The following is a 22,228-nucleotide window of genomic DNA, read 5'->3' as shown; positions in this document are numbered from 1 at the left end:
TAGTAGCAGTACAGAAACTGCAAGAATGCTCACTGTAGCAGCTCTATTCCAGTGGGTCCTCATCCTTCAAAAGGGCACTGTAGAGTTGCTGTAATCACGTGCAACTTTCACACATTCCTCTATTACCAGTCCCACAACATCCAAGGTTACTATATCAACCAGATTCACTGATAAAGATGCCCCACATGGGAGGAATCACTCCCCAGAACTCAAGGATAGATTAGAGTACAGTAAAGAAGCCTTCAATGCTGGCACTCCCTCCAAGGACTTCCGCAGGTTTGCCAGTGCCACTACTGTGCTCATAAATTGATCAGTAGGGCCAGGGGGCCGGAGACTTAGAGTAAGTTCTTAGTCTTCCTGTCTTACCCATCTACTTGGGTACTGAAAAACTGCTCCAAACAAAGAATAAAAAAACTGTAAATCCAGACTAAGTGGAGCATGAGGCTAATGCTTGAACAGCTGTTGCCCTCTTGGATCCTTCAAAACAGGAAAGTTGAATACAAAATGTTATAATTGTGTTGTCTCTGTGTTATGTGCAGGTTCATATTTTAGAGTCTAGTTTGTCCAAATCCATAACTTATTTTCTTCTGTCATAGCTATAGCTTTCACATAAACATGGTATGAAAATAAATGAAATTAAATTAAAACAAAGCAATTTTAAAAAACCCAGACAGACTAAATAAAAGCTAATGTAGACTGACTAATTGCAGGCTTCTGGAATGTAGATGATGATGTAAGTGCTACTTTGATGCCTTTTGGCAGTAGCCACATGTCTTAACATGAGAATTAAGAGTTTAAACACATGAAACAAATGTAAGAGGCATAATGGAGAGTTTTGTAAATTGCCTACACTGGAATAATTCTTCCACCTTTATTGTCATTTAATTTACCATTGGCATAGCACAGGGATGGTGAACTCCAGTTCTCGAGTGCCACAAATAGGCCAGGTTTTCAGGATATCAACAATGAATATGCGTGACAAAGATATGCATGCACTGCCTCTGTTGTATGCAGATCTCATGCATATTCATTGTGGAGGCAAGCGTAACTCCACGAAATAAGGTAGGGGGGGATTTAGTTTGGACTGGGGGGTGGGTTAGATAGGGGAAGGAAGGGGGGACCAAAAAAATGTTCCCTCCAAGCCAGCTCCGATTTCAGAGCGGCCTCTGAGGGAACGGAGGCAGGCTGCTCGGCGCGCACAGGTTGCACAATTGTGCACACCCCCCCCCCCCCCCCCCGCACGCACTGACCCTGGATTTTATAACATGCGCGTGGTAGCGTGCGCATGTTATAAAATTGGGTGTAGATTTGTTCGCGCTGGGTTGTGCAAACAAATCTGCGCCCTCGCGTAAGTTTAAAGATTTGCCCCAGTGTGTTTATTCCCTTAACTCATGAATATTCCAATAATCTGAACTGTTTATTTCTTTTTTTTCGGGGGGGGGGGGAGTGTGCAAGGAAGGGGGAGACAGAGCCACTTACTCAGAGTCCTCATACAAAGTTCTCATAAAGACTTCTCAGTGCTTTACAGCACAATTTGCTTTTTTCTGAAAACTGCCTTTTGCAAAGGCTGGTATACCAACATCTCAGTATATTTTTATTTTTGTACCCTGATAAGCCTAGATTCAGGCATAGGACAACTGCCTCCAGTACCAAATTTATATAAGTTCCAAAGTATTTCCCCTATTGCCATGCCTAAATCATAGCCTACCATTGGGAACTGTTTCTGTCCTCTAGGTGCTGAATGATGAAGGAAAAATCAATGTGGTGCCTTCAGCAGCCTTGACATGCTGCCTGACCCTGCTGCACCATTCCCCTCCTCCTTCACAGGCTTCTGTTAGCATGGAAACCCATGCAAGGGGAGGGGCACTACTGGGTCAGTCAGGGCTGCTGACGGTCCAGTGCTGACTTTTCCTTCATCTTCAGTTGCCTAGATGAGAGAAGCAGCGCCACAACTTGAAGATGAGGGAGGGGTATTTGGGCTGGAAGGATCATCCACATACACCTCTCCCCCATCTCTCCCCCATGAAGGGAGGATAATTCTCCTGTTCCCCATTGCCTATGGGCACTTTCCCCCTCAATCTGGCCCTGACTCTGATTGTTTTACTAGTATAATTGTCATTACCAAGTTTGTTTTCACTAATACCTGAGGACCTATTGGACCTCACATGAATTTATAACTCTTGCTTCCCTGTAGCAGTATTCTCTCAAGAGCTGAAACAGTTGTATTTGCAAACATCTGATACATTAGCTATGTGGCAGGACATACCCCAGGCAATGCAATTTATACATGTACTGTTTTGTAAGTGCCAGTGCATGCCAGGGGACCACACATCCCCTGAAAGCTGTGAAATACTGCAGACCTTTAATGCATCAGTTACCATCTTCTTTGCTACTACTCTGATGTAAGAGAAACTCTCAAATGGAATATAAAGAGAAAATTCCTTCCCTTGGTTCAGAACACACAAAGCAAATAATTATCTGATAGAAAAACATCCTAACATTGGATGGATTTCAATGCTCAATATAAATGTTGTTTCTAAAAAGTTATTTTAGTTTTCTATTGATTTAAAAAAGTTTGTTAAAACAAAATTGAGCTCCATTGCTTTTGTTAAATGCATTAAGGGTATTCCACATTTTTGCTATTATACACTTTGGATTGTAAATAGGGAGCATGACCTAATCAAAAAGCCATTAAGAGCAGATACTTTTAAATCAGCCAGGAGTTCTCATTCGCACTAGATGTCATTTTGGAAAACACATATTTTTTATCTATGAAATGATACCTAGCAAAGGTCATTGCTATTCATAAACAAAGTATTCCTGAAATTGTGGAAATCCCATTTTCTGTATTGAAAATGTTTAACATAAAGAAGTTTTTTCTCAAATTGGTATTCCATTTTCCTTAGAAAATCCCAAATATGCTTTATCCATTAATAAATACTTACTTAGCCCTCACTTTGACAATCAGTGTAAAACTACAAAATAAATTCTCACTGTGAGAAAGCAATGTGTGGAATACCCTTAAGTTGTTTCGTAGGTTATATCCAATTGATTATCCTGTTTTGTTTTACTGCCTTCCATTTTTCCCCCTTAAGTCCTCCCCAACCCTAGCTCTCCCCAGTCCACTTTCCATTAGTTTATACAGTCTCCCAGAGATACATTAAACCCCTCACTCTAGGTCTCTGTTCCCCTCTCTGATATAACAGAAGGGAATTGCTTGTTATCAATATTAACATTTGTGGTGTGGGACTTGGGGGTGGGGGAGGATAAGGGACTACTAGAATTTATTTTAATTCTCTACATATTGGCGGGGGAGGGGCTGTAGTGCGGGTGTGCAGGGCCGGAATGTTAACTGGTGACTGGCGTTTTTATTTATTACTTTTTTGGTTTATTATTTCTCCCCCTTTCAATTTTGACTGACTTGTTGCCAGAATGTTCCGTTGTGGTTGCACGTGCTAGTTGGAGGCTGTCTTATATTCTTCACCAAAGCTTGTGTTAGAGGCCTAGGGTGAATCCTCTGTCCCAAGAGAATGCTGGGATAGATAGAATTTAGCCAATGGAGTATGATCGTGGTGATTTTAGTATCCCTTTTTATTCTTTCTATATTTTTTTCTTTGCTGGTTGTTTTAGCTCCAGATGTTCGCATGCTCCAATTATGTATATTGTTATTTTACTGTGATTGTTAATATCTCTTTCTACCTCCCTTTGTTCTCCTGCCCTCCCAATTTGTTTCTCTTCTTACTCCTTTCCCAACAAAATATATAATTATAAAACAAAATCTTTAAAACATTGTTTCATACTGCATTGTGTACACATGTTGTGTGATAAACACACACTGCCACTTTCACCAAGAAAAAAAGCTGTCACAAAAACAGCTTCTGTTTTATCTTTTTTAAAAATTTAAAATAGTTTTGGAAGGTATGTATTTGATATTTGCTCTAACTGTCCTCATCCATCCCAGTAAGAACTTGCTCATATCTCATTTTGTCATGATTGAGTAGAGGGAGTGTAGAGTCAAGATGGCATGAACCTCCTCATTTGCTACAACAAAAGATTTCTTCAGTTAATTCTCTCAGCTCCCTTCATAGCCTGGTGCAATTGTGCTCTTTGACAGCTGACCTGCTCTGGGTGACCATCATGAATAAAGAATCTTGCTCCCTTGAAAACATTGATCCTAGCTGAGAGGGGAGACTTTGGCAATAAAGGCAAATTCCATTGGTTGTCAAATTGTTGTCAATTCCTTGTAGGAATGCTGCCCAAAATTATGTATAGCATTTTTTAAATTCAAAATTAATAGGAGAAACAAGACTTATTTAAATTGCTGGACGGTTAAGGGAAGGAGGGCAATGGAGAATTTCACAGCTATAGAAAGAAATGACATTCTCCCAGGACAAGCAGGGTGGTAGCCCTCACATGAGGGTGACGTCACTGGACGGAGCCCTATCACGGAAACTTTTCTGTCAAAGTTTCTAGAACTTTTGACTGGCACACTGAGCATGCCCAGCATGCCATAATCCCTGTAGCCACAGGGGTTTCCCTTCAGTCTCTTTTTTTTCCGCGCTGCAGTTTTCCTCGCAGTTAGGAGCTCTGTGATAATTTTCTCTCACAATTTTCCTCACGGAAAAAACTTGAAGATTACTTCATTAAAAAGTTCCCTCATAGGGGTCTCCCATCATGATAGTGTTTTTCATCGCTCGGTGAGTAAAGTTCACTGTCCCCGGTCGGTTTCCACTCCCACCTTTTTTCAGTGTCCGCAGGCCATCAACGGTTTTTGGGCCATTATGGCAACAGGTTTCAGAAAATGTCCAGACTGCCCCTGTACCATGTTGATTACCGACCCACATGATGTCTGTGTGCTGTGCCTTGGCTCATCACACGACGTTTCTCACTGCCCAAGTTGTGCCCAGATGACTTTGAAGGGTAGGCAGGCTTGCCCTCGACAAGATGGAAACCCTGTTTAAAATCAAGTTGACGTCTCCCCAATCGTCACCGGCAGGAGCATCCAAGAAATTAGTAATCAAACCTCACCAGGGCAGCGGTGACCGTCACTGACTCCGTCTAAGGCATCTATAATCATCTACCTCAGTGCTGGATAAAGACCGGACAGAGAACAGAGGGAAGCACCGACGCGAGTCTACTCCCGGTGCCAGCACTGACATCGGCCTCGATGGCTATCGAGCCCCTTGCGAAGAGGACACGGGTAGAGGAGCCTTTAACAACCTTTCCACCCAAAAAACCAAGGCGATCCCCACCGATATCTGTGCCGGGTACTGAGCCCCCACAAGTCCCTGTGGAGGTGCCAGTAGCACCTAGCCTGCCACCCCCTGTAGCTGCGATATCTACACCAGCTTTCAGGGAGGAACTGGACGGTTTTATCTGCCAGGCAGTGCTCGATGCTCTCTGAGACCTACAGCCATCGATGCCTGCCCCCATACTGGCACCGACACCGGAGCCATCGATATTTGCACCATTGCTGACCAGACTGGATACACTCATCGGTGCCCTTCCAACACAACCCAGGCAACCGATGCCAAAGCAACCCGCAGAGCCTCTGAAAGCTCTGATTCCCATTCCGCGATCCTCAGACTATGAAGGCACGGATTCCAGTCCGCTTTCACCGATGCTGGAACCGATGCCTGGCCCATCAGGGCTCTCAGGACCGAGAGGCCCTCATTTTCCATCGGTGCCTCCGAAACACACATCGGTGCCACTGCATCTTCCATCGAGGCCACTGAAAGATCCATTGGTGCCAACATGTCCTACCATACCAACATTCTTCCCTCCTTCAGGATTTTTGACTAGACCTTTTCTCCTTTGACAATTTGTTAGAGAGATGTCAGAGACAATTCCCTTTGATCTGATTACAGAGGAGGACACACGCCATAAAACATTGGAAGTTCTCCAATTTGTTGATGCTCCAAAATAAGTCATGGCTATCCCTGTACATGAAGTGCTAGTGGATCTGCAACATCGTCTCTGGGAGCATCCTTGTGCTGTTCAGCCAGTAAATAAGAGGACAGATGCAACTTATCTGGTTCAACATATTCCTGGATTCCAAAAACCACAACTGCCCCATCAGTCAGTGGTGGTTGTCTGCACAAAAAAAGGCTAGAAGACTGTGACCACACTCTTCAACACCTCCTGGCAAGGACCAAAAATTCCTTGATATCTTGGGTTGCAAGATATTTCAGGGTTCCATGCTAGTGTCACGAATAGCTGCATACCAACTTTACTTGACACGGTATGAAAGGAATCTCTGGAAGCAGATTCAGGGAATAGCCGGCTCTCTTCCCCAACAACAGCAAGATAGTCTCAATCCCATACTACACAAAGGCCTTGAAGCTAGGAAACATGAGGTTCGTGCTGCTTATGACTCCTTTGAAAAAGCTTCTCGCATTTCAGCGACAGGAATTCGCGCCAGGAGGTAGGCCTGGCAAAAAGCCTCTGACTTGAGACCTGAAGTCCAAGACAAACTTGCCGATTTGCCATGTATCAGTGAAAACCTATTTGGTGACAAGATACAAGACGCAATGGCTCCATTAAAAGACCATAATGAGACCCTGTGACAATTATCCACAGTGACTACCAAATTCCCTTCTTCTGCAAGAAGATCCACTAGACAGGACCCTAGAAAACCATTTTATCGCCCACGCAGATACTACCCACCTGCATCTCATGTGAGGTCAACTAGGCCGTCTCAGAGAGCACATCCTCGACAGCCCAAGACATCCAGGCCTCAGCCACCACCGCAAACAGGCCAAGCCTCTGGATTTTGAAACCTATCCAGAGAACAGCAGCTGCTCCACAAATCCAAATCCACATTTGCCAGAAGGAGGTTGAATTCACCATTTCATAAGCAACTGGCTCAACATTACTACAGACCAATGGGTGATATCCATCATAACCCAGGGATACCAACTAAACTTCCTCATGGTACCCCCGGACTCACTACATACACAAAGATCACACAAGTCTTCTAGAGTCAGAACTGTCCACCCTTCTGGGCGCGAGGGCTGTGGAACCTGTGCCCCGGGCACAGCAGGGCAGAGGGTTCTACTCCCACTATTTTCTCATTTCAAAGAAATCAGTTGGCCTCTGCCCCATCTTAGACCTCCGCAATCTCAACAAATTTCTACAAAAAGAAAAATTCAGGATGGTGTTCTTAGGCACCATGCTTCCCCTTCTGCAAAAAGGAGATTGGCTCTGTTCTCTGGATCTTCAAGACACTTACGCTCACATTCCAATATTCCCACATCACCGCAGGTACCTGCATTTCCTAGTGGGACATCAACACTTTCAGTACCGGGTCCTGCCTTTCGGACTTGCCTCGGCACCCCGTGTATTTACAAAGTGCCTAGCAGTGGCTGCAGCCCATCTACGCAAGGAAAACATACACATCTTTCCTTACCTGGATGACTGGGTCATCAAGAGCCAATCCAAGCAAGGAGCTCTCAACGCTCAAGCTCACTATCAATCTGCTACACTCGTTGGGATTTCTCATCAACTACCAAAAATCCCATCTAACTCCATCTCACCTTCTGACTTTCATTGGAGCAGATTTGGACACCACAGTCCTGCCCAATGACCGCGCAGACACACACTCCAGCCTAGTTACACCTCTGCGCACAAAGAAAACAGCCTCAGCCCATCAATTCTTAACGTTGCTGGGTCACACGACTTCCACAGTCCATGTCACTCCTATGGCCAGGCTGGCCATGAGAATAATTCAATGGACTTTGAAATCTCAAGTAACCCACCAGTTACGTTTATTACTTCTCTGGTGGGCAAACAAAGCCAACTTGCTATCAGGTCTACCCTTTCAGCAACCACTTCCGCAAGTAACTTTAACCACAGATGCATCCAACTTGGGTTGGGGAGCTCATGTGAACAACCTTCAAACTCAAGGGACTTGGACACAGCTCAAAGCAACGTTTCAGATCAACTTCCTAGAGCTTCGAGCTATATGTTATGCTCTATATGTGTTCAAGGACTGCCTTCCCACAAGACTGTTCTCATACAAACGGAAAACACAGTTGCAATGTGGTACTTGAACAAACAGGGAGACACAGGCTCTTATCTCCTCTGCCAAGAAGATCTGGGTCTGGGTCCTTGCACACTCCCTGTATCTACGGACCACTTATCCGGCAGGCATACAGAAGGTAGTAGCAGATCGCCTCAGCCAACAGTTCCATCCCCACGAGTGGTCTCTAGGTCCTGTGGTAACGACCAGAATCTTCCAACGCTGGGGTCAACCAACAATAGACCTCTTTGCATCCGAACTGAATCACAAAGTAGACAGATTCTGCTCCCTGCACAGGCAACCAAACAAGTTAGCCATGGATGCATTCGCTCGCCCCTGGAACACAGGCCTCCTATACGCGTATCCCCTGATACCGTTGATAGCCAAAACTCTCGTGAAGCTGCAACAAGACAAAGGGTCATTGATACTCATAGCCCCGTATTGGCCTCGACAAGTATGGTTTCCCATGTTTCTCGACCTCTCGATCAGAGAACCCATTCGCCTGGGCACAGCGCCCACTCTCATAACTCAGAACCAAGGCATGTTACGCCATCCCAACCTTCAGACCCTATCCCTCACAGCCTGGATGTTGAAAGTTTGATTCTGCAACCACTCAACCTTTCAACTGATGTCTCTCAAGTGCTTGTAGCTTCACGAAAACCTTCCACACGAAAATCCTATCATTCTAAGTGGAATAGATTTACCATATGGTGCACGCAAAAAGGTATAGACCCTTTTTCCTGCCCCACTCCATCTCTATTAGAGTACCTTTGGCACCTTTTAGACTCTGGTCTCCAGACTTCCTCTGTGAGGGTACACCTGACTGCCATCTCAGCGTACCACAAAGGAATTGGGGATGCCCCGATAACAGCACAACCCCTTGTGAGTAGGTTTATGAGGGGCTTACTACAACTCAAGCCCCCTCTGTGGCCACCAGTCACTGAATGGGACCTAAATGTAGTACTTTCAAGGCTCATGCGCTCCCCTTTTGAGCCTTTGCACTCCTGCGATGTTACATTTCTTACATGGAAAGCTCTCTTCCTAGTAGCCATCACATCTGCTCAAAGGGTTAATGAGTTACAAGCACTTGTCACATACTCACGCCATACCAGGTTCCCACATGACTGAGTGGTCCTATGTACTCACCCTAAATTCCTTCCCAAGGTAGTTACTGACTTCCACTTGAATCAGTCTTTAGTCTTGCCCACATTTTTCCCAAGGCCTCACGCTCACCAGGGCGAGAGAAGTTTACACACCTTGGACTGTAAACGTGCACTTGCCATTTTACCTAGACAGTACTGCAGTCCATAGGAAATCCACCCAACTCTTTGTTTCTTTTGATAAAAACAAGCCAGGAGTTGCAGTGGGCAAACAAACTCTCTCCAACTGGCTAGCAGACTGTATCGAATTCTGCTATGAAAAAGCAGGCCTTTCTCTGCAGGGACGAGTGAAGGCGCACTCAGTAAGAGCCATGGCAACCTCAGTAGCACACTATCGTTCAGTACTGATTGCTGAGATCTGTAAAGCTGCAACATGGAGCTCTCTTCACACATTTGCAGCACATTACGGCCTGGACAAGGAAGGACGTCAAGACTCTGCCTTTGGCCAATTCGTCTTGAAGAACTTATTTCCAGTTTAATCCCAACTCCTTCCACATCCACCTGCTGTGATTTTCAGGCTGCCTCATTTTTCCCAACAGTACACCAGTTGTGCCTGTTGCACAACTTGTACGCTGTTGGTCCAAAACAAATATGAGTCAGCCTGTAGCTTGCTAATCACCCACATGTGAGGACTACCATCCTGCTTGTCCTGGGAGAAAGCAGAGTTGCTTACCTGTAACAGGGGTTCTCCCAGGACAGCAGGATTTATTTATTTATTTTTAACTTTTATATGCCGAGGTTCCTATATGGGATACAGATCACTCCAGTTTACAAAAAGCTACAACTTCGCTCACAGGCAGTACATAAAACAAGTAAATACAAGAACTGATACAGCTAGCACAAAAAAAAGGATGTAGTCCTCACGAAACCCACCCGACACCCCGAGGAGTTGGGTCTGAAACATTTTATTATTTTATTTTTTCGCTCGCACCTTTTGCTACAAACAAGACTGAAGGGAGACCCCTGTGGCTACAGGGATTATGGCATGCTAGGCATGCTCAGTGTGCAAGTCAAAAGTTCTAGAAACTTTGACAGAAAAGTTTTCCGTGATAGGGCTCCGTCCAGTGAAGTCACCCACATGTGAAGACTACATCCTGTTGTCCTGGGAGAATACCTGTTACAGGTAAGAAACTCTGCTTTCCAAATCACTCATTGAATGCAGCAGGACTAGATAGAGTCTCATTTTGCAGTCAGGGGAGATACCACAGACAGATCATTCTATTGTCTTCTTGGCAGAGGAGAAGGAACAAAAGAAAACTATTCGCCTCAATTTGGGGGATGGACAGTTGACATAGGTAACATACAAGGTTGCCATCTTGTCAGGCACTATGAACTTTATAGTGTTTGTATAAAATGTCTTCTATCAAATTACTCACCTTTTGTAGTTGGGATTGGCAGAATCACAGCCAAACAAATGACAAAACAATCAGGGGACACTCCCTCCTGTGGTACTCAGAAGCTCAGTTAAAAATTATTTTTGAAAATCAAGTGTTATGCAGTAGATTTTGAAAATATGCTATTTTTCAAAGCAAAATAAATTTTAGAAGTAATAAACTTTCAACTTCTTATTTTTGAAGATTCTTTGGAAGTGAAAAGTTCTATATTGGGATAACTGGAGCCTTTTTAGCTATAGTCACTTGCCCATGGATGCATTGACTGACTGCACTGCTCCTCACATTCTTTGTAGTTGTGACATGTGGCATACAAGCAGTTTGAGACTTTTCTTCCTTCCCTAACTCCTCTCTTCTTTTGCCATTTTGATTGGGAAACATTTGTCAATTGCCTCATCTTATCTTCCTCCTCCCACAGGGTGGATATGCAGCCTACCGATACACACAACCAGCCACCGCCACAGCAGCTACAGCAGCAGCCGCCGCAGCAGCAGCTGCCTACAGTGACAGGTATAGAGGTGTATATAGCACCATTCCCCCTCTATTAGTGTACCACTCATCCCCTTCTGCCTCACTCACAGTGCCACTGCATCCTATCTCTCCTGTAATATTCCTAGCACTCTTCTGTCATTTTCCCTATTTTTCTTCAGTTCAACATCCTGAACAGTGGATGGATTTCAAAGGGAACACACGGTCTCCATCCACTCAAATTGGCTGAGATCAGGAATATTGCAGAGAATGTGATTCTTACAGCACCACTTACTAGACAGTCAGGGGGTGGGTTCATAAGTACACTCCATTCTCTTAGCCAAAGGAAGTCTGTGCAGTACCTCATCCATGCGAGAGAGAGTGTATGACCTGATGGGATTCAGAAAAGGAAAGATCAGTCAGGTTCAACAATTTTGGACTGTGACCCTACCTTTTCCATGTTGCAAGCAAGCATTTAGTGTTTTGTTTTGTTTTTCTCAACACTTTACCTTTCAGCTATGGACGGGTTTACACAGCTGATCCATACCATGCCCTGGCTCCCGCTGCCAGCTACGGAGTCGGCGCTGTGGTGAGCAACTATTTTGCATTCTCTGTCTTTAGAATATAATTGGGCACCTGTTGATAAAGACCCCATATATTGTATTTCTTATTTGTACACATCTTCTTATGATTTGTTTTTGACTCAGCAATTTTGTCTAGCTCCTTTGTACTTACAGCTCAATTGGAACCAGACCTGGGATCTGGCACCATGAATCTTTATTTGCAATTGCCTGGAAATTTCCCTCCCTATTTTATATTCCTACTCTATTTCCTAAAACATACATAGTCAGGTCATTGCAGTGATGGGCCTGGGCCAGGGGCCATGCAGCAGGATTCTATATCACCCTTAAGCAATGACTATGATTTCCTCCCTCTACTTCCATCAACCTGGGGAGTGAAGACCCAACTCAGAAATCAAACCTGGGACCTGTGGCATGTCAGTGCATAGTACTGCCACTAGACCAGCCCTCCTCTTGATGTTTTTACATTTATTTTTGGAAATATATTTGTATAAAACTTCTAAACATGTTGAATAAAGAGCTCTGTACTTTCAAATACAGGGTGATCAAAAAGTTGATCTATTTGAGTGCTATAGGTGCACAAGGACTTTTCCATCACCTGGTATATGTGTGAGAAAAAGCAGTTCAACAAACAAACATCACAATTTTAAATATTTTATATGATTCATCTTCAGTCTAGAATTGCTGCCAGCTTAAAAGACAAAGTATGAAAATCATTCCATGTGTAATAATAATGATCCTGTGACAACTGAAATGCCATGCAAGCAGGATTTATGATGACTTTTCAGTTAACTTCTGTACTCAGCAGTCTTGGATAACTAATAGATAACCGGGGAAGGGGGGACCATAGACACACAATCCCAAAATAATTCAAAAACCCTTGGAGAAACAGTAGTAGTAGAATTCTGTTTTGGACCAGAAGGTTTAAGTTTGTCATGGAAGTGATACAGAGAGCTGGAGAACAACTGCGATAGGAAAGGTGACTCTGCTATCTTAGTACTCAAAATTCAGTTATGGCAGATACATCCCTTTTAGCTTTCAACCAGCAAAAGGATCAGTGAAGTTGACAAGGATGTCACTAATGATATTAAGAACACTGAATATGATTGATCCAGGCAATATTTGAGCCCTCCTTGACCATTAATTGGGAAGATGGGCTAAAATTTTAAAAAAGTATTATAAATTATTATTTATTATACTTTGTGTCAATGCTAATACGAGTGTGTTATATCAATCATAGCAATATGCCAGGAGTAGCAAATCTGGTCCTTGAACTTCAAAGAGGTCTGATTTTCAGGATATCCATAATAAATGTGCATAAATAGATTTACATTTACTACCTCCATTGTATGCAAATATGTCATGTATATTCATTGTGGATATCCTGAAAACCAGGCCTGTTTGTGAATCTTGAGAACTGAAATTTGCAGTAGTTAGATGTTTTGTAAGCTAGCATTAAACAAAGTATCTGATTAGCCCACATTTGAGACACACACACACACACACACACACTTATATGTAAAATGGCATGTGTGTATGTATAAGTTACAGAGCCCTCAGGAATCTTGCTTGTTAAATGTGAGCAGACTTTATGGTTTTCCAAGCGGGAAGGGGTTACAGACACATGGAGGCAGGGCTGGTTTGGAAGGGGCAGGGGGCCCTATCACAAGCAATAAAGGGTGCTGTTCTTAGTGCTTGTATTAGTATCCTGGCTCTACAAGGAGGTATAGGGAAAGGGAATTAAGTGAGGGGAATTAAACAGGGTTGTAGAGGGGAACCAACAAATGTGGAAGGAGTAGCTAGAGAGCAAAGAGCTGGGGCAGATGAGGAAGCTGGGAGGATGAGAGAGAGACTGGAGGTTGAGAGAGAAGCTTAAGGGATAAGAAGATGGAGTTTGAGTGGTTTAAGCAGGGTAATGGCTGAGAGAATGGAAAGTTCCAAGAAATGTTTTGTCCTAGTAATTCATATTTTTTCAATGATGAAAGCATTTTTAAGCAGAGAAGGACGAGAAAGGGAAAATGATGCCTATCTAGTACACTAGAAAAATTAATATGACCCACAGATACAGCTGAAAATCAGAAACTGTCACAATATAAATATTCAGCTGGAAAGGAACTCATTAGAGGTTGTATACAGCAACCATCATAAATGGCCTCAATGTACTTGTGACTTATTGACAAAGCCTATAATACTTTTAGGCTGGTATAATCATAGGTTGCATATGTATTTCATTATGCACCATATGGTGCTATAGAAAGCCGAAGCACAGTCACTGTACAATTTAGGTGAACTAGTGTGTGCACTTAACTTGAATCCACGTAGATGCAAGGTGGCTTAAGACGTTCTGAAGTTTGCCTCCGACACTATAGTGTTTCGGAGTCTTATACTCCTTCCTCAGGGATCTCCAGGTAAAAACAAGCCATCTACACTCGATCTGCGTGGGAAACAAACAGCATAAGAGTCCTTAAGATGCCCCACGGCTACAAAAATATAATGGCGTTCGGAAATGGAAATATGACCTACTCAGCAGTGTGCGGTCAGTTCTTAGATTGAAAGCGGCAAGTGCTTATGCGCTGCGGTAAAATAAAAGATTTCTTTAGAGAATATAATTCAATGTGTGTATTGAAAAAATCTACTTTCTCGGATGATTGTACTTACATTCACTGCAATAGTATGGTCTGCCAGCCTGCCGTTTAAATTACTGACAGAGCGCGAAAGGAACGCCAAATTTAAAGAGATTCCACCGAGTGGCTTAGTCATAGGAAATGAAGTATGTAGCCCCAAATATGGTCATGCCCTAAAATGGTGATTGACGTCACAAGGGAAAACTCCTAATTACTAATACCAAAAAAGGAAAATGACGTGGCTGCGGCGGCCATCATATCCCCCCTCAGCCGTCTCTTCTCCAAGCTGAACAGCCCTAACCTCTTCAGCCTTTCTTCCTAGGGAGCTGTTCCATCCCCTTTATCATTTTTGGTTGCCCTTCTCTGTACCTTCTCCATCGCAACTATATCTTTTTGAGATGCGGTGACCAGAATTGTAACACAGTATTCAAGGTGCCGTCTCGCCATGGAGCGATACAGAGGCATTATGACATTTTCCGTTTTATTAACCATTCCCTTCCTAAAAATTCCTAACATTCTGTTTGCTTTTTTTGACTGCTGCAGCACACTGAGCCGACTATTTCAAAGTATTATCCACTATGATGCCTAGATCTTTTTCCTGGGTGGTAGCTCCTAATATGGAACCTAACATAGTGTAACCTACAACAAGGGTTTTTCCCTATATGCAACACCTTGCACTTATCCACATTAAATTTCATCTGCCATTGGATGCCCAATCTTCCAGTCTTGAAAGGTCCTCTTGTAATGTATCACATGCCACATCCGCTGGACTTCAAGTTTTGCCAGTGTGGCAAAATAATGTCAGTCAAGGACAGACACAACCAATGCTACATCTGCCTGGCAGGGCCAGAGAGAGCAGGAATTAGGCTCATGTCAGCTAAGAAAAGTAGGCCCCTATGTAAGGTTCTGATGTGATACTTAAGAGAAATCGTTTTCTAAATTTCCCAAAAAAGTTTTATTTATTTAAGAAGGCTTTATGAGCTTTTTTGTTAGCAAATTCTTCAATTACAATTGAAATTTGTATTTTATACATGTTAGAAATGGATAGATTTAGCTTTTTTTAAAATTTTGCCCAACAAAAGTAGGCCCCTTGAACATTGTAGGCCCTAGCCAAATGGTCATGCTGGCACCCCCTCTCTCCTGGAGTGCTGCTTAGGGCCCAGATCATGACCAGCTAAACTGCCGGGACTGCGGCCGCATGTCCGCCTGGCCCAGTGCAAACAGGCTGCCCGCATCACCCAGTTGAAAGGAGCAGCGTTGGGCTCCTATGCCCCTTCAGAGGAGTTGGCCAGATCCTCTCCGTGCCCCCCCATCCCCACCCCCGGACGTCTAAAGGCCCCTCCAAGCGTCGAGCCTCCTCGGTTGGACCTCCCGGCTCATCCTGGCCGGCGCTGAAGCGAGCTCACGTGATGCCAAAGCACAGCACCGGACATGCGTCTGAAGCTGAAGAAATCAGCTGCGTCGAAGACATAGACGCCACATTGACACACTTGCGTCGAAGAGTCGACCGCCAGCGCCCGCACATACGCCATCAAAGCACCGGCGCTCACCGGCATCGAAGCATACGATGCATGCTACCCCCAAGCCGCCTAAAAAGCACTCTTCGGGGCATAAGTGGCCCAGGGAGCCTTCTCCACTTCTGGTGGTCGACTCGGATGGAGGACCTTCACCAGCGGTCTCCCAAGATTCATCAGCCTCGTCCATCTTCTCTGGCCTTTCCATGGCGTCCCAACACCAGAAACAATCAAGCCTCCAGGAACCCTTACGGGAGAAGGAAAAATGGTCTCATGTGGAAACCGCTCAACCTAGAGGTCCGGACACTGATATTTTGTTGGCGGCAATACCCCCAAGTGGCACTCCAACACAGCCAAGGCCACCTCCTCCGACTAACTTGGCCTCTCAGGCTATATCACAAAATTTCTAACAAACATGGAGCAGCAGGGTCAATACATACCCGATAGACCCATGGACGCCCCGAAGTCACCGCAGAGCAGCCCCAGCCCAGGGCCTTTACCTGCTGGGCCGCCTCCACCGCCGTCTCCTCCTGCAGAAGGCTACCCCCAACTGTCTACTTCACCAGGCTCCTCCACAGGATACCCATCAGATCCTGCCGAGATACCACCCGAGCCTGTCTCCCTGCTGGAGGATATTTCCTATTCTAAATTCCTGGAGAAAGTGGGGCAACACCTAGAGGTGGAAACCCTGACCCCAGACAGGAGATGATGGGGATCTTCGACACTCCTGCGGAAGCTACGGCCTTGCCTTTCCACACTGTCCTGGACTCAGTGATGACAAAAGCCTGGGAATCCCCCTTTTCGGGACAGCCAACTTCCCATAAGATGGATCTCAAATTCCGTATGCGTCAATCACCATTTTATTCCATGTTCTAGCTCCCTCATGCCTCGGTCATGGTTGAATCTGCGATGCAGAGAGCAAAGAAATCTCGACTACATTCAAATCTCCCCCCCCCCCCCCCCCGGCAAGGACTTGCAAGTACCTGGATGACTTCAGTAAGAAGGCATTCCAGTCTGGCATGCTGAATGCCAAGATACAGCAGCACCAATTCTATGTGGCGCAGTATCTTTGCAATTGCCTGCAGTCTCTAAAAACCCCTATTGCAGGCGGCATCCCCAGACGATCGACCCCCACCGGAGTTCCACGACACGGAGGAGGGGTTACAACACCACCTTCATTCTGTTTATGAGGGATTCGACACCTCAGCAAAATCCACTGCCAACTCTATTGCGGCTCGGCGCTTGGCATGGTTACGAGCGAGTGCCATTTGTGACGACGTGCACGAAAAACTGGCGGACCTCCCTTATCTCCCAGACAATCTTTTGGAGACAAGTTGACAGAAATGGTCTCCCAACATGAAGAACAGAAGGTGGCTGTCATGTCTCTAACAGCCCCCTCCGATGCAGCTTCAACAAGTCACTCACTCCTTTTCCTCCTACATAAAACCACTCTACTCATGATGTGAATATCGGGCCGTACTTATCTTACCAGCCCCCCAATCATACCAACTAAGTCGCATTCCTGCCACCCTCGATCGTGCAGGAGATTCCCATCCCCCCCTAAAGCCCTCAAGGTTTTTAGGGTCTTTGCCCCCACCGCTACCACCAACTTCAGTAGGAGGCAGGCTATCCCAATTTTCTCCCAGCCTGGAAAAACATCACGTCCGACCTTTGGGTCTTACAGATCATACAGGAAGGATATTCCCTCAACTTTCTTTCTCTTCCAGCCTTACCACACCTGGTCCGCCAAAAAACACCTCTATGCGCAATGCAGACCTCTGCTACAGGAGATCAACCACTCTACTCCAGCAGCGCTGCATTCGAGAGCTGCCCTCCTCGCAGCTCCATCAGGGGTTTTTATTCCCAATATTTCCTCATTCCCAAGAATCAGGTGGCCTCCAGCCTATCCTGGACCTTTGTTCTCCTCAAACAAGTACCTGACGAGAGAAAAATTCAAAATGACATCCCTCAAATCCATCCTTTCCTTCCTTCGGCCCAGAGATTGGATGTGCTCACTGAATCTGAAAGATGCGTATGCTCATATACCGATGCATCCTTCTCAGCAATACCTATGTTTCGTTGTCAACAGTCGCCACTTCCAGTACAAGGTTCTCCCATTCAGTCTCTCCTCCACTCCCAGAGTTTTCACCAAATGCCTAGCAGTAGCGGTGGTTCACCTTCACAGACACAGGATCCAGATTTTTCCCTACCTGGACGACTGGCTGATAGTGGCCCGCAACCAGTCCACCCTCCGAACCAATCTTCTCCGAACCATAACTTGCCTGGACAATCTAGGCCTCCTCATCAACTACGAGAAATCAAATCTGCAACCCACTCAAATCTTGCAGTTCATTGGGGCTCATATTGACACCACTCAAGACAGAGCCTTCCTTCCGGAATCCTGGGCACTTGCTCTGACAACACTTTCTGGTCGCCTCCTGGCAGCCACCACTGACCCGGCCCGCCAAATCCTCACCATTCTCAGTTACATGGCAGCTTCAGTCTGTAGTACCTCACACGCGTCTACATATGCGACGTTTGCAATGGGGCCTGAAGTCCCAGTGGAGCTAGTTCTTCCATCCTCTATCCACTCCTGTCACACGTCCAGCATGAAGAGGGATTTGAAGTGGTGGCTGACACCATCGGCGCTAACGTCAAGTTTGTCTCTTCGGCCCCTATACATCACACAGTACTCACCACGGATGCTTCCACCAAGGGTTGGGGTGCCTATCTCACCCAATTACAGACCTCAGAGTCTGGGAATGAGCACAACAAATAAACCTCCTGGAACCTCGGGCTATCCGAAACGCTCTTCGGGACTTCGAACAGACCCTCCACGGAAAGACTGTCATGGTCCATACGGACAACCAAGTCGCCATATTCTACATCAACAAAGAAAAGAGGGTCAGGTTCCTGGAACCTCTGCAGATAAGCTGTCTGGATCTTGGAATGGGCAGAGAGCAGATCCATCTCCCTCCAGGCCACTTATCTACCCAGAATCAACAACTCCAGGGCCGACAAACTGAGCAGGTATTTCACCCCCATGAGTGAGAACTCAATCAGGAAGTGGCCAATCACATATTTCGCACTTGGGGTCTTCCCCGGATCGACCTCTTTGCAACAGAACAGGAAGGTGGAGCTGTTCTTCTCAGTGTACCCCAGCGCATACCAACTAGCGTAAGACGTGTTCCTTGCAGATTGGACGGAGGGCCTACTCTATGCTTTTCCTTCGATACCTCTCATCTCCCACACAGTCCAGTGTTGCATTGCAGACAATGCAGACCTAATTCTCACCGCCCCAGCGTGGGCGTGGCAACCGTGGTATGCCTACCTAGTTCAACTATTGGTGAACCACCCAATCCCCCTGGGCAACAGTCCACACCTCCTCACCCAAAAGGGAGGTTCTCTGCTCCATCCACTTCACTCATCTCTGAATCTCACTGCGTGGAGGTTGAAAGGTTCGTATTCCAACACCTGAACCTTTCTCCTCAGCTTCAGGACATTCTCATCTCATCCAGGAAACTTTCTAGTAGACTCAACTACCAGAGGTAATGGGCACACTATGCCTCCTGGTGTTCACAAAATGACGCAGACCCATTCACTTGCCCACCGGAACGTCTCCTGGACTATCTCCATCTGCTTTACCAGAAAGGACTGGCCACAGCTTCGGTTCGAGTTCACCTAAGCACCATAGCCACCTACCACTATCCTTTCAATGAAGAGCCAATCTCTTGCCACCCGCTTGTCTCCAGATTCATGAAAGGGGTCCTACGTCTCCTGCCCTTTGTCCGTAAATCTCCAATCCTGTGGGATATAAACATAGTGCTGGAGAAATTAATGCTGCCACCCTTTGAACCACTGGACACTTGTCATCCCCGATTCCTCTCCTGGAAGGTGCTCTTTTTAGTTGCCCTCAGCAAGGCGTGTCAGCAAGCTACAAGCCCTGGTGCACTATTCACGCTACCTGGAGTTTTACCATGACAAGGTTACACTACGCACGCATCCCGCCTTCCTCCCAAAAGTGGTATCTGCTTTCCACATCAACCAATCCATTGCCCTCCCGACCTTTTACCCAAAGCTTCATGCCAATGAGGGCGAACATAGACTCCACACGCTGGTTGTAAACGAGCACTCGCCTACTATAAACAACGTACTCATTCTGACCACAGAGCCTCCCAGCTCTTCGTCTCCTTTAACCCAATGCCCCAGGACTCCCAGTTTCCAAGAGAACACTCTCGACCTGAATCTCGAACTGCATTCAATTCTGCTATCAAAAGCGATCAGAGACTCTGTCCGCCACCCCTAAGACGCATCGGGTCCATGCTGTGGCTGCTTCAATAGCTGATCTCCACGAGGTACCTCTCCTGGACATTTGCAAAGCAGCCATATGGTCCTCGCTACATTTATTTATTTTATTTATTTATTTAACATTTTTATATACCGAACATTTGTTTATTACTTCATGTCGGTTCACAAGGTCTTAATCCTAGTCCAAATACAATAAATAAAACTTAACTATATAAAATTAAAACTAGCAGTAAATAAATCTTTTAAGATATAAAAGAACTTAAAAACAAAATAAACAAGATAGAATAGAAAGCCTAGTAAAAATTCTATATTAACTAAAATAGCCTAATTAAATGAGATTACAAAATAATAAAATACAAACACTTTTTATAAAACCTGCATTGGCCCAGTAACTAAAATACTAACCTTCTAATCAAACTAAAAATCAATTAAATAATGGGAGAGTCAGTAAATCAAAGGATTAACCAGTTGAGAATAGAGCTGCTCAAATAACCATGTTTTAACATTTTTTTGAAAGAATGTATATTGTTTCTTGACAGCTATCTAGTGGTAGTGAGTTCCAAAGTTTTGGTCCGGCTAATGACAGAGCTCTTTCTCTAACTGAATTCAGATGAGTGGATTTTGGAGAGGGTATGGAAAGAAGTGCCTTGCCCAAAGATCTTAAATTACGAGCAGGTGTATGTATTCGTAAAGATGCATTTAACCAATCAGTATTTTCTCCATGAACAGTTTTTTGAATTAATTCTAAACACTTATTTATTTTATTTATTTAAAAGATTTAATATACCGCATAGTGAGGTAGAGGGCTAGCCATCTAGATGATTTACAGTAAAACATTCATAATAACATAATACATCACATTTACATTAAGTTTAGTCTTATGAACAGTGCAAAATTTAAAGATAAGGAATAGTCATTATTGTGTATTATAAGCACTTGTAAATAGATAAGTTTTCAGCATTTTCTTGAATTCTTTGGAATTTGCCATTAAATGGATTTGTTCAAGAAAAGAGTTCCATAAAGTCGGACCTGCAACAGAAAAGGCTCACTTTCGGGTTAGTGCTAGGCTTACAGTTCTTACTGAAGGAATTTCCAGTATACATTTGTCCATGGAACGGAGTTGTCTGGTGGGCCTGTATTCGCAGTAATGAACAAAGCCAGATGGAGTTGGAATTGTACAGTAGATTGTGAATGATGGACAGGATTTTGTATGTGATACGGTGGGATTCTGGGAGCCAGTGTAGCTGCTGTAGTATGGGTGTTATATGATGTTTACGTGGCAGATTGAATAGCATTCTTGCTGTGGCATTTTGAACAAGCTGCAATGGTTGTATTGTAGATGAAGGTAATCCTAGGTATAAGGAATTGCAGTAATCTAGCTTTGCTAGGATCAGAGCATGTGTAACTGATCGAAAGTCGGATGATAATAGGGATTTAAGTTTTTTAAGCATGTGTATTTTAAAAAAGGATTTTTTGACTATTTCTGATATATTGTTAGTCATTGATAATCTAGAGTCAATGATCATTCCTAGATTCTTTGCATGGGATTTTATGGGTATGTGTTGGTTTTCAAATGTGAAGGTTTAAAGCGGTTGATGAGTTGAATCCGGTACTGTTGACAAATAGATTAGCTCTGTTTTTGTGGTGTTTAGTTTTAATCTATTATGGGATAGCCATGTTTTTATTGTCGTTAGAGTTGTAATAAAGAAAATGTTTTGGACCAAGATTCAGAGAATGGAACAGTAAACTGTATGTCATCTGCATAGATTTTAAAGTTTAAATTCAGTCCAGCTAAGAGACGGCATAAGGTAGAAGGTATATGTTAAATAGGGCTGAAAGTGCTGAGCCTTGCGGTATACCTATTTTGGTGGTGTACCAATCAGATTTTGATTTTCCCATTGTAATTCTTTATGGACAATTTGACATGAAGGATGAGAACCATTGTAATACTGTGCCAGTGATGCCTATCTGAGAATAAGTTGGAGAGCAAAATATCATGATTTAATGTGTCAAAAGCTGCAGATATATCGATTAACACTAGGATATAGTTCGTATTAGAGTCAAATCCTCTGATGATGGTGTCAAATGATGAAATAAGTAAAGATTCCGTACTGTGTCCTTTTCTGAATCCGTGCTGATTGTTATGTAGGATATTATTGTCG

At 44.4% G+C, this 22,228-nt stretch overlaps 1 protein-coding gene across 15 annotated transcripts in view; it reads left to right on the top strand.

Annotated features, from left to right (window-relative positions):
- The window catches only part of RBFOX2 (RNA binding fox-1 homolog 2), a 932,501-nt gene that overhangs the window by 885,356 nt on the left and 24,917 nt on the right, over positions 1-22,228 (top strand). For 14 of the 15 annotated variants that reach the window (XM_029590392.1, XM_029590393.1, XM_029590386.1 and 11 more), the window contains 2 exons: positions 10,990-11,081; positions 11,556-11,628. In XM_029590392.1, the coding sequence (XP_029446252.1) occupies positions 10,990-11,081; positions 11,556-11,628 (165 nt within the window). Of the gene's footprint in view, positions 1-10,989; positions 11,082-11,555; positions 11,629-22,228 lie in introns of those variants that run through there. The other variant, XM_029590398.1, reaches the window with a different exon arrangement.

The sequence above is a fragment of the Rhinatrema bivittatum genome, chromosome 2, assembly GCF_901001135.1.
Source record: "Rhinatrema bivittatum chromosome 2, aRhiBiv1.1, whole genome shotgun sequence".
NCBI classification, from domain to species: Eukaryota; Metazoa; Chordata; class Amphibia; order Gymnophiona; family Rhinatrematidae; genus Rhinatrema; species Rhinatrema bivittatum.
This window is presented reverse-complemented; position numbering and strand designations above follow the sequence as displayed.